The 13,274-nt window shown below is 38.9% G+C and overlaps 2 protein-coding genes across 2 annotated transcripts; one reads left to right on the top strand and one right to left on the bottom strand.

Moving 5' to 3' along the window:
• Positions 1-240: 240 nt before the first annotated feature.
• LOC113041598 (zinc finger and BTB domain-containing protein 39-like) lies at positions 241-8,362 on the top strand. Its single transcript, XM_026200218.1, has 3 exons — positions 241-485; positions 2,132-3,646; positions 5,753-8,362. The coding sequence occupies exons 2-3, from the start codon at positions 2,165-2,167 to the stop codon at positions 6,635-6,637; spliced, it is 2,367 nt and encodes a 788-aa protein (XP_026056003.1). The 5' UTR covers positions 241-485; positions 2,132-2,164; the 3' UTR covers positions 6,638-8,362.
• Positions 8,363-8,481: 119 nt separating this feature from the next.
• On the bottom strand, positions 8,482-11,654 carry LOC113041603 (G-protein coupled receptor 182-like). The gene is made up of 2 exons (XM_026200230.1): positions 10,739-11,654; positions 8,482-9,975 (listed from the first exon to the last, which is right to left on the bottom strand). Exon 2 carries the CDS (start codon positions 9,970-9,972, stop codon positions 8,896-8,898), a length of 1,077 nt encoding a protein of 358 aa, XP_026056015.1. The 5' UTR covers positions 9,973-9,975; positions 10,739-11,654; the 3' UTR covers positions 8,482-8,895.
• Between the last annotated feature and the right edge of the window lie 1,620 nt (positions 11,655-13,274).

Genomic DNA, 13,274 nt, shown 5'->3' with positions numbered 1-13,274 from the left:
TTTAATATGCCAATTTAAGCTATTTTTGATCGTCCAGTAATGTTTCGATGAATGTAATATTATTATGATATATCGATATTGGCTAAAATCTACCTTCATCATATTATTACAATTATGATCCTAAAACTAACTAGATTTAATAACTGCTTGACAAACATTCCTTAGTTAATGTGGAGGTTGTTCAAACAGTAGTAATAATAGGATTAGCCTAACGTTACATGAATTTCAATCTCTCAGTGCTCGGTGTTCAGATTGTTTCAGTATATGACACAATGGACGTGTCTTCAAAACATATCGAGCTCTTTAGCCTCGATCCCTCGACAACATTATTGAGCATTACATACGCGTTCTGAACCAATCAAGTGTTCTAGGTAGTCAGCTCACTAGGTTTTGAGACACCGTCGTGTCTAAGCAGGGACGACTGTCTGGGCTAACAGGAACCGAGTGAGATTATTTGTTTTACGTTAACTAACAGCACTCTATGGGTAAGGAAACATTTGAGTTGTTTTGCGGTTTCGGTGTGCTAGTTAGTTGCTCATCTGTCTGTTTCATTTTCACTGCGAGAGAAGATCCTTAAGTGCTAGTTAGCCCCTCATGCTAATGGAATCCAATGGCAACCGGTTAGCTACGGCTAAAGTAATGATACACTAAATAAACTAGCATGAACTGGAGAGTTTCATCGCGCACTAGATTGTGTGCTGCACATGTTTAAATTCATATGGTCTACGAAAGAGTAGCGAATATTGTGTTAGTCCAAAAACCCTATTTGTGTGGACTGATTTGGACTGTCTTTGTTAGGACACCCGAGATCTAACGTTATTCACGTGTTATTTATGTGAACTGTGTTTCAGCACTTGCTTATTCATGAATGGTGTAACGATAATGCATTAATGTATATAACATATCTGAGATTATTCTGACCTTGCTGTGTTGAAACTATCAAAATTAAAGTCATTGTGAAATTGCATTGCATTTTTTGTAAGTATGGTGTTTTTTTTAGGAAGATACAATATATTTTGTTTGCACTTTATTCCATACTATGTTTGTCTTCATAATCTTTCATCAAAATGTAGACTAGCTCTGATTTATAAAGAGCGCTTGTTATATAGTTTGTGTTCAAAATACAACACTAACGTTACTTCACTACCTTCTGAATTCTGTGTAGTATATACTCTATACCACATACTGCTTCATTATTCCATGTTAAACCTTTCAAACAATAATCCTGCAAAGTGATTGGGTCATTTGACAACAATGTTGTGCAGTACCTGTTTGTCACAGGACTACCTGACCTGTTGCAATACCATGAATGATTATTCATTCATCGTTTTGGATGTGATGAGACAAGTAGACAGCAAGTGGTGTCCTGCACTTATCATCTTAAAAATTAAAGTTTGAGCTTAATATTGTGCTTTTGTCTTTTTTTTAATTAGTTTTGTTTTCATTTGTTTATAGCTCAATTTATTTGTTTTAATTTTAATTAATTTCAGTTACCAGTAATATTTTTTTATTATTATTATTAAAATAACAACACTGGTAGTGTGTATTTTGATGTATTATTCCATGCATACAGAAAATCAAAATATTGTATGCATAGTATAAATAGTATACAGTATATAGTATACAATATACATACTTTAAAAACACACAATATAGTATTATACATACTGCAACAGAAGTTAGAGTAGGATATGCTGGCATGATATTCCAACTAGCGATAGCCATAAAGACTACTTTTCAAAAACGAATCATTTGTTGATAGATAAAATTCAAGTCGAAATTTGTCACTTTACTAAATGCTTGAGACTTCAAGCAGGGAGGTGGCATAGTTACAGTCATGGAACTAAAATTTATATATAAAAAAAAAAATGTATTTAACCTTTAACATTTCTTTGGATTCTTTGGAACTTTGGATCCCAAATTTTGTAAAATATTTCAGATAGTCCACTGTACAAAGAATTTTGGGTATATATATATATATATATATATATATATATATATATAATATATATATATATATATATATATATATATTAGTTAGATAGATAGATAGATTGCTTTAAACGTACAGAATATGCATCTTGCTATTCTAATAGTCTCATCCATTTTTCTTTCCCCTTCTGTGTTTCAGTCCAAACCCTGGCTTTAGTCAGAATTGCCAGGCATGCGGATCAGGCTGCAGGGCTCTGGCCACGCGGCCCGTCTCCTCTCCGAGCTCAACCGCTGCCGTCTGTCTCGGCTCCTGTGCGACGTCGTCCTCCAGGTCGGAGGCCGTTCCTTCCCTGCTCATCGCGTGGTGTTGGCATGCTCTTGCACGCACTTTAACAGCCTCTTCTCCAGAGGCTCTGGCAACCAGGGTGCCGTTCCCACCACTTTCTCTCTGGACTTTGTCTCTGCTGCCAATTTCGAGAAGGTCTTGACTTTTATCTACACGGGTGAGATTTTCACAGACTTGATCGATGTGGGTGTGCTGTATGAGTTGGCGGAAAGGCTCGGCGTGAGGGAGTTGGTCAACGCTTGCCATGCCACCTTTCCCGAACTGCAGAGCTTCAGCTCTGGTGATGCGGTTGCCGAAGGGGATTTGGAAAGCAATTCGGTGTCGGCCAATGCCACGGCTGTGTCTGTTTGCTCGTCCTCTGCAGCGTCCTGCTCCTCGTTGTCTTCTTCAGCCGCTCCCACTCCTGTAACTCCATCTCCGGTTTCTCAAGGTAGGAATGGCAGGTTGAATCGCTCCCACTTGGCCACCCAGTCGCCAAAAAATGAAGACTTGCCAGTACATTTGGGTTACAATCAACAGGTGACCAGCAAAGCTAGTCCTTCGGACAGTAACCGTTCTACAGATGCTCTTCCTGGACTGACTTTGCAGCTCAAGACTGAGCGGGAGGATGAAGGAGAAGATGCAGGAAGTAACTCAGTGGACCAGCTTGTTGTTAATGGTAGCAAATCAACGTTTGGGCCTCAGGAACCATGTTCTGTCCCTGATTCTTCAGCACAGCTTGGAGGGGACACCTGTGCCCCTTCTTCGTCCTCTAATGACCCTTTGGACAGTTTGCAGCTGGGGGCCATTGCTGGACCAATCAAAGATTCAGATTTTTTTGAAGAAGACGATTCTAGGAAGCGGCACCGGCTACAGGAAGAGCAGACGGAGGGCAAAGATCAGTGGCGAGGACTTTCAGAAGACATCATTGAGCTGAGCGACGAGGAGGAGCACTTCATTGTGGAGGAAGAGGACGATGAGGACTTGATGTGCATCGAGAATGGAGAAAACGGCGTGTCACTTGGGCAGCTGGCGTCATCACAGCCATGCAAATCCTGTGGGATGCTACTACCGGCGGAAAACGCCATTATACGTACTCACGCTGAGACGCACCTCTCAGAAACGGGTTCGTGCCAGGTGTGTGGCACCTCGTTCTCGGACCGAGCTGCTGCTGTCGCTCATGCCCTCACACACGTGGGTATCTTGCTCTTCTCCTGCGATGTCTGCGAACATCAGTTTTGGACTGAATCGGCACTGATTCACCACAGGCGTCAGTCAGCTGCCAAGTGCGCCCCTCAAAATTCAGACCAACTGAATGGAGCTTCCCAACGACAAGGAGGGGAACTGCAGTGCACCATCTGTGCTAAATCAATGGCGAATGATTTTAAGGTTAGTGAAGAAGTGTTTTTGTGTCTTCTAAGTCTTATATATGTCTTAACCCTAACCAGGGGCCGGATGCATAAACTTAAAGGGATAGTTCACCCAAAAATTTAAATTATGTCATTAATGACTCACCCTCATGTCGTTCCAAACCAGTAAGACCTCCGTTTATCTTTGGGACACAGTTTAAGATATTTTAGATTTAGTCCGAGAGCTCTCAGTCCCTCAACTGAAGCTGTGTGTACAGTATACTGGCCATGTCCAGAAAGGTAAGAAAAACATCATCAAAGTAGTCCATGTGAAATCATAGGGTCAGTTAAATCGAATGATTCGTTCGCAAACCGGATATCACTAAACTTGAACGCTCTCAGAACAGACCCTGGAAGAGAAGACAATGCTGAATAAAGTCGTAGTTTTTGTTATTTTTGGACCAAAATGTATTTTTGATGCTTCAACAAATTCTAACTGACCCTCTGATGTCACATGGACTACTTTGATGATGTTTTTCTTACCTTTCTGGACATGGACAGTATACGGTACACACAGCTTCAATGGAGGGACTGAGAGCCCTCGGATTAAATAAAAAATATCTTAAACTGTTTTCCAAAAATAAACGGAAGTCTTACAGGTTTGGAACGACATGAGGGTGAGTCATTAATGACATCATTTTCATTTTTGGGTGAACTAATCCTTTAAGGTGTAACCCAAATCATGTCAACTATTAATGACGCGCTGATTATTAATGACAAAATAACCTTAAAATTCATGCACTACATGGTTGAGTACACAGTGCATTTGTACATAGTGTATAGTGTGTCTTTTGAGAGTTTACCAAGTGGTAATCAGTCTTACCTTTCAGATTCAAATTAGACCAATATTCCATTTTATATAACTGAATTCAAAAAAGTTATGAACGGTCTTGAACAAAATTTGGATAACTTAACTAGTCTCAGTAGTTTATGCAACTGGCTACAGATGCAACGTGGTACATGGAAATCATTATGCTTATACCTTATTTGTTAATTAAAAAAAAAAAAAAAACTAAAAAACACCCCAAATAGTAAATAAATATTCAATGAAAAACTTTAACTTTAAAACCTTGGCAACTTACTTAAGTTAAAACTGATTACTAAACTGGATAAATTAAGGCTTAGTATGTATAATTAATTAAATGACAATATAACATAGCAAAATTACACACATTTAAATGAAAACTGAAAATATAAAACTAAAAGCTAATAATGTGATGGTAAAAAATTTATGAAGCTAACACTCTTAAAACACCTTAATATTTTTTATTATTAATGATTTCAATAATATTTAAATATATAAAATATAAATGAATATACATGTGTTCGTAAATTCAAGTATTTATCCCTCTTTCTCTCTCTCTCTCTATGAGAAATTAATTTTGAATATAGAAATATACATTGATTAAATATTAAGAATATGATTAATTATTTAAATAAAATGTAAACAAATCTAATATTTTACATTAAGCATAAACATTAAACATTGCTTTACTTGCAAGTAATTTCTCAAGGAAACAGTAGTAAAAAACAAACAAATAAAATCAGATATTTAAAAAATATATTTTTTAAATATTATTTATTTATTATTTTATATAACAAAAACCACAACTCTATTGTTAACATGCTGTTAAGTAACTTTTGTAGTAAAGGAAGAAAATGATTTAAATTCACTTTTTTTTTGTAAGTTCACTTTGAAATTATTGTTATATCAGAATCAGAATCAGAATGAGCTTTATTGCCAGGTATGTTTACACATACGAGGAATTTGTTTTTGTGACAGAAGCTCCGCAGTACAACAGAATGACAGCGACAGAACATAAAACACATAATAAAAGAATAAAAAGAATAAAAAATACAAATAAGTAATTTGCTATATTTTAATATCGTTAATATTATATTCATTGTTTTCATATTCTAAAACTGTTTTTGTTATGACTCTTCTGACAGCACAGCACTACCAAATACTGTAGAAAGATGATATAATACAAATTCATTGTCATTTCTCTTACTTTAGTATTAACAATTTGTTTCAATGAATGTTATTGATTTGTTTATAATACTAACGGATGATCTTTTTCCTCAGGCTGTCAGGGACCACGTTCAGAGCCACGCATGCTTGAGGACATTACGCTGTGGAGTGTGCCAGCTTTCTCAGCCCTCTCGATGCGCCCTCCTGTGGCACACCCTGACACACCTCTTTCCTATTTACACTTGTCCACAATGCACCAGCCCCTTCCTGGAGAGCGCGCTGCTGGAAAGACACCTGTCTTTACACACAGAGGAAGGAGCGTCGGCGAAACAGGACGACAGCAGCCCGGAGATCAGTGGAGAAGGCCAGTCCCAGCTGCGCTGCTTCCTGTGTCCGCAGACCTTCCGCTCAGAAAGCGCGTTTCATTACCATCTCAGCGTGCATTCAAACGAGCTCCAGGGCAGCCAGGTATGGCCAGCCAAGCGCAAGGCAGACCAGCTCCTCGAATTCTCCTCATCCTCCTCGTCACCTATGGAGGCGAGCGGTTCGGGTAAAGCTGGTTACAATTTAAACCTGGGCTTCAGCATGCAGGACAAAATGGCTCACGGTGGCGCCTCATTTCCTGCCGGACTTGTACTGAACGGTAACACTGGTGGCGGAAGGGAAAAATTGTATCGGTGTCGGTATTGCGGTAAGCATTTTGCACACTCGGGTGAGTTCACCTACCACCTTCGCATCCACACGGGTGAGAAGCCCTACCAGTGCAAAATATGCATGCGCTTTTTCCGTGGCCGTTCCACCATGATCTGCCACCTAAAGACACACTCGGGTGCCCTCATGTACCGATGCACCGTCTGCGGCCTGTTTTTCTCCACCCTCAAGATGGTTTCCTCGCACATGGAGCTCCATAAAGACCAGCTGTCGCCCGATTTCAACATCGAGGAGACCTTTATGTATAATGACCACTCTAAAGAGCCCGTCCCCAATATGGACACCTGAAAGTCGCCCTCTCTGAACGCTCCGTCACACTGTGTGCCCACGTTTACTCCAGATGTTGTTGAGGACAATTAGACTTAGAATGTAATTTAAGTGTTTAATGTGAATGGTTATTTGTTTTTTAAAGACTAAGTTAAAGGTAAAACTTAATTTTAAAAATGAAGTTCTGATACTTGTCCACTTGATGGCAAGAGAGACTGAGCAAGGTTGCATTGGCAATCAAATCTTTGGACACGCCTACTCATTGTTTCCATTTTATTTTTTACATTTTAGAATAATAAGAAAGTCATCAAAGCTACGAAATAAAAAAAAATAAACATCTTCTATTGTAGCTGCTTCAAACCTGTGCCAAGAACATCATGAGACGGTGTTTGAACGCTATTAATGAAGTTTACACTTTTTGGCTGCTTTTCAGTCACTATCATTTATTTAAAAGAAAAATGTTGTTGTGGAAAGAATTCTTGCACAGATGCAAGTTGGATTTGTCTTCAAAGCCAGTTTCAACCGTTTTAAACATAAGCATTACGATCAAAAGATTTTTTTAAATCCTAGCAAACAAATTCAGTCAATTTTTAACGGGTAAATCTGTGATTACCTCTATACTCTTCTGGCAACTCTATCACAATAAGCTAAAGGTCTCTGGTTATTCTAGAGAAGCACAAAGTAGCCTTTGTCCTTACACAACGCAAGTGCAAGTAGAGAATAAACCAAGACCAAGATGTTTTCTGATAAACAAAGCAGTACTCTAGGTCAAGAAAACGGTTCTTTTAAGAAAATAAATAAATGAAGGTATTTTTCTTTTACAGAATAGCCGTTATTTTTATAGTAGTGTTGTGTATCATTGACATAGACTAAATTAGAAATAGTTACTGGTTTATGAGATGCAGTATAATATAGTTTGGATGTTGTACATAAAGTAAAACTCTTCATATGTCATTCATTTCATTCAGAAAAGAGAAGCTATTGAGACTGAGGTGCTAATATATCAGACAGTTCATATGTCAGTGTTCACCCTCTTCACTTGGGACATATCAGAGTGTTTCGTTTGAATGGTATTGTCATGAATAAATGGCGGTTCTCTTTAGAAAGCTGTGTTTTTCTTCTGTACCATTTCCTAGCAGTTATATGTGTGTTCTTTCTTATATGAGACCATTTAACATTGTACATTTAAATGATTTTTTGTTCAATTCAAAACCGATTTGGCACACTGGTCCATTCTTAATTGATGATCATACCATGTCAAACCACAAAGTATGTATTCAAAACTGCTGGGACATTGTGGTTGTTATAGCTTTATTTGCAATGTAGCACCGGCTGAACCTTATAAACTGCCTGGTTTTATCAACTATTTATCACTTTTATCAATCAATAAGTTTTATTTTTTAGGGGGAAAAAAGCACATTTTATGGTTTGCCACGGTTTGCAGCTGATGTTGTGATTATAACCATAAATATCTTGACTCTCGACTCTGATGTTGAATATGAGATATCATACTACATTTTATTTTTCAATTTTATTTTTAATGAAACAACTGCCTTATCACTTCAGTGTTATTTATATGATTTATTCATGTTCAGTGTCACTATCAGAGATCTGTTCTCTTTTACTACAGCTGTACTTGTGTTCTGAATAAAAACAGTACTTACAAATCTTGTTGGAGTCTTTTTAACAGTGAACACATCATTTGAACACAACCCCACCACTTATAAATGTAAAAAACTGTGTATTTATATTCAACAAATTTCTACAATGGAAAATATTTTTTTAGACATTGGAGCGGCACATTCTGAAAAGAAATGGCATACGCAATTCTGCACCTTTTGCAAAAACATGTTTAAAAGTCTTCATTGAAACAACATTTATTTAATTTTTTCATAAAATCACATCCATGGCAGTATGTGCAAGGAAGCCGTGACCTTAAAAGCCATTAAAATAGCTCTAGGTGTTGTGACTGAGCATATTGAGAGCCAAGTGAAAGTTATTGTCAAGCAGAACAATCAAAACAGTCTTTGTACAAACGCTGGCATGTGGACAGACGCTTTAATGACTTATCTAGGATTTCCTAAATGTGACAATAGGAACTGGTGGAAAAAAGGTTTACAATATTTCCTTCCTTGCATTGTTACAAATATTGAGGTGAGAAAAGAATAGGGCTAGTGACCAGTCAAGTGTCCAAAAACAACTGCCTCAACAAGGCCACTTCTTCTGTAGTTCATTCACATGCTGTGTTTCACCAAATCGTCATTTAGGACTTTCCCTCTTCACTCGCCAATGTCGGAGTGACTCGTGCTGACGTTACTGAGCTTCCGCTCTTTTACCGCCGTTGTCCCTGCCTTGTCATTTACAGTGTTACTTGGCACACTGGTCGGCGGTAAAGAGATTCGACTGATCACTGTGTTTATTAGACTGTTGCGGAAGCTCTTACTGAGGAAGTTGTAGAGGATTGGGTTGGCGATGCAGTGAAAGAGCGACAAGCATTGCACAACGTTTAATGAGAAGTACAGCACCCCGATTGTGTTGCAGGAAAACAGGTGTGGGTCCAGGTCGTCCAGTGTCAACAAGAAAAACACCAAATGATACGGTAGCCAGCAGGCCACAAACACCAGTGAGTACACATGCACCAGCCACACATCCCGACGATTCTGGACATCTGGGGTCGTGCGGACGGCTCGAGCGATCAGGACATTGCAAGTGATGATGATGGACGCCGGACCCAGGAACTGGAATATCAGACAGAGGAAGGAAACCGATACGAACCACTCCGTGAAGTTCTGCTCGGGAACCATGTAGCAACCTGGTTCGTCCCACTCCAACAAGTCAATGTGGACGTTTTCTAGCAAGGCCAGAAAGAGCGACAGCAGCCAGATCCCGGCGCAGAGAATCCAGCGGCGTTTGTGCTGCACTGGGAAGCAGGCGGGCTTGTTGGGCCGTGTCAGGGACAGGTATCGCTCCAAGGTCATGAAGGCCAGGAAGAATGAGCTACTGTAGAAGTTTATGACGTATACTAGGTACGTGACCTTGCAAAGGAAGCGACCCCACAGCCAAACCTGGTCCATGGTCACCTCCAGCATGAAGAAGGGCATGGTGAAGATCACCATCAAGTCGGACAAGCTCATGTTGATGATGCAGAACAGCACGCCACTCGCCGAATGCCGCCTTCGCCAGTTCACCCACACCACCAGAGTGTTTTCAGCCAACCCTACCATGAAGAGCACTAGGAAAAGGAGGAAAAGAACGATCCGTCGGCCATCCTCGTCTAGCTGGATGGTGCATTCATAGACAAACCAGGGAGTGCCATTGTAGAAGTCATACGACGAGTTGTGTAGATCGTACGTCATGGTCTACAGATGGGAAAGACAGAAGAGTTTGTTAAAAGGATCTTTACAAGGATTACACTCTTAAAAATAAAGGTGCTTCACAATGCCAAGAAACTTTTTGTCTAAATGGTTCCATAAAGAACCTTTGACATCTGAAGAATCTTTCTGTTTCAAAAAAGGTTCTTTATTGTGAAAGATGGTCCTTCAGATTATAAAAAGGTAAGAAAGAGATGGTTCCTTTGACTGAATGGTGCTTTGTGGAACCAAATAATTATTCTTCTATGGCGATGTTGTGAAAAACCTTTGAAAGTACCTTTATTTTTAAGAGTGTACCTTGAGCTATTGTACAATAAGTACTTTCTAGGCTGAGAAAGGCCGAAAATTGTCTGAATGTCTTAAGAAAATTTAGCTCAAACCCTCTACATACCTAGCTGAAATTCTTCAAGTAATCCTAAAGACTTTCCTTTTGATTTTTCAGGTTTAATTAAGATTGCAGCTAAACCCTGCTGGAAAGTGGACCTCGAGGGCCAGAGTTGTCCACCCCTGCTGTTAGAGGATTACATGCAAGGCATTTTCCCCTAAAATCTGTCTGTTTTGCCCGTTCCTACTCAACAAGTTTTGAGAGTAGACCTTGATGGCCAGAGTTTCCCACCCATGCTCTTTAGGCACCAAATATATTAATAGGTTTTTGTTCCCCAATTTGAAAATGCAACATTACCTCGGCAACTTCATTAATACTAATTAAATAGTTATTGTTGTGCACATGACAAAGGTTTAGGAGACATACCTTGCTATGCTATTACCAAAGATGAGGCTCTTAGGGTTGACCCCTCGGTAGAAGCAGTCCTGGAGAAATATCACCGGAGGCTTTGCTTAACTGGAACGTTGAGTGGTATCTAGCCATACATTGGGCTGTGGGGCAAAATAAGCTCTTCCCTCTCCCTCTCCCGCGCTTGGTTTCTCCACCATCACACTGACAGGACATCCTCTCAGGAAAGGAGGGGGTTGAATCCATCAGGAAGGTCTCCAAGAATCTCTTAATTGCAGATTGTATCATTCATATATCTGGAAAGAATGTTCGTTTTTCTCCAAGTATTGGTCTAAACAAGTATTGTGTGAAGCCAAGGTGGAATTAAACTGGTTGCACAAGGGTGTGGTGCAACAACAAAATAAGGATTAAAACAAGCCCCAGGGTGTATATGCTACACGTTACCCAAAGCACAGCAAATCTGGACTAATGAACCCGCACATAATACTCTTATTGTTTGCTAAAAACATTATGAATTCAGCCAAAATTATATGTAATATGCAACTTTCCAGGCAACTGTTTTGGGTGAGGTCTGCTCTTTTGTACGAAGCGACATTCACTGTTTTAAACAAAACCATCTCTTGTTCTTTTTTTAAACAAAGTAGATATTGGATGTTTACATGTATTTGCATTATTGGAGTTTGCTTGTATTTATTAGCATATTGTTTTGATCTAAACAGGGCCGTTCTTGGCTGACGCAGGGTCCGTTGCAAGGTAGGGAGTGCCTGGAGTGATTGCGTTCTGGTGGGGGGAGTCCTCCTTGGTCCATTCTCCATGGGCCCCCTCAGGTGCGGGGCCCGGTGTGAACGCACCAGCTGCACCCCCCTAAGGACGACCCTGGATCTACATGCAATGTAGGTAAAAACTAGCAATTAATAATTAAGAACCAATATTAGCAATATGACAATATGGATTTTAATAGTGCCCCTAAAGCAAATGGGTTTTAAATGCAATAATAAAGCATATAAATAAATAAATCCATTAATTAAATTAAATTAAAAAAAATAAAAAAGTGTCTAAATTTGCTCAGTCCAATCTTTTTTTTACAAAGGGTGCATTTTAATGATGATTATGAATTATTCAGGTTCTTACAGAATGCCAAAAAAATAAATACATTATAAAATGGTTTCATAAACCAGATATTATTATTATTATCTGGGTCCAATTGCTTCACCACACCTTAAATCTGAATTATTTAGATGTGTGTGGATTGACTGCTTTGATCAGAACATGATAAGAGTAAAGCTATATATTTTTGGCCTTGAGCTCTGTTGGGGCCCCTTTATGTTTTTTATTTTTATTATTATTATTTTTATTTTTTTTATTCAGAGAACCTTATCACAGTTCTGAAAGTCTAAAGGGGAAAAAAATATTGAGCTGGTTTGTGCCTGATATGCTGAAAAAACACAGCCCCCCCGCAGGACAATAGCAGGAAATACTTTCGTAGTGGAGGGGCAGTGAGTGGCATGCAGAACAAGAGAGACTGCCTTACGTAAGAGGAAGCCAGCCGTACATCAAACCGCCCCACAACACCCCTGGCATACCCCAACGAGCATTTCAGCAACAGCTTCAGAAGTGCACACACTTGAGAATGCTACAAACTGATCCCTAATCTAATCTGATTTTAAGACATCCATTTCAGCCTCAGCTTTTGGTTCTGAAGAACAAATGTTTGAAATGTTGTGGTTGGTTTGGCTTAATTTCTGTTTGAACATCCTCTTAGCAGTACCGCACACCAGAATTGAAAATGACAAATTTACTGTATAGCAATCTGTCAGCAACAAAGGGCATAATTCATGAAATATTAGCAGAACAAAATTACTGTGTGAATTATACATTAAACAAATCACTTCAATGGGCAATTAAGTATGTATTTAAAAATGTATAAATATGCTCCTGTGTATATATGGCTGTTGAGAATTAAATACCCGCTTACTGAATAATATAAACAATACACTGCATACTATTATTTCCTACAAACATAAAGCATCAACTAACATTTCAAACATTTATAAATGTATATATATATATGCTATTAACGTCATACAGGTGACCTTGCGGTTGGGTTTAATTCAGTAAGTTGCCTACAGTTTTAATGAAACTTTTAAAATTCCATTTGTAATCCATCTGTCTTAATTTTTGTCAGGCCAATCAAATACACTAAAAAGTGGTAAAAAGCATAGCTGATATTATGGTTCATTCATCATATTTGGAAATCCTTTTGCTCACATGCTCTTTTGTAAAATGTAGTACGTCATCTGACTTTGTGATGCCAGAAAGTGCACATACACTACAAAATATTAGTAGTATTATAGCGTAACCTTCTGTAGCAACTGCATGCGTTTTTGTAAGAAAAATATCCATATTTCATATGGAGTTGTCTGAATACGCGTCGCGGATCTGTTCCGGCGGATGATGCAGCACGTACGCGCAGCGCATGCGCCTCTGAGATATGCTAGTCTCGCGAGTTTGTTTATAAGAGCAAATGAAGATATTTTTCCTTACTTTAGCAAAG

This window comes from Carassius auratus, chromosome 23, assembly GCF_003368295.1.
Source record: "Carassius auratus strain Wakin chromosome 23, ASM336829v1, whole genome shotgun sequence".
NCBI classification, from domain to species: domain Eukaryota; kingdom Metazoa; phylum Chordata; class Actinopteri; order Cypriniformes; family Cyprinidae; genus Carassius; species Carassius auratus.
This window is presented reverse-complemented; position numbering and strand designations above follow the sequence as displayed.

Bases quoted from the DNA above. Each gene is read 5' to 3' on its own strand.
- LOC113041598 (XM_026200218.1), top strand. From the start codon at position 2,165: ATGCGGATCAGGCTGCAGGGCTCTGGCCACGCGGCCCGTCTCCTCTCC. The intron at 3,647-5,752 runs GTTAGTGAAGAA...CTTTTTCCTCAG, and splicing joins CAATGGCGAATGATTTTAAG to GCTGTCAGGGACCACGTTCA.
- LOC113041603 (XM_026200230.1), bottom strand. From the start codon at position 9,972: ATGACGTACGATCTACACAACTCGTCGTATGACTTCTACAATGGCACT.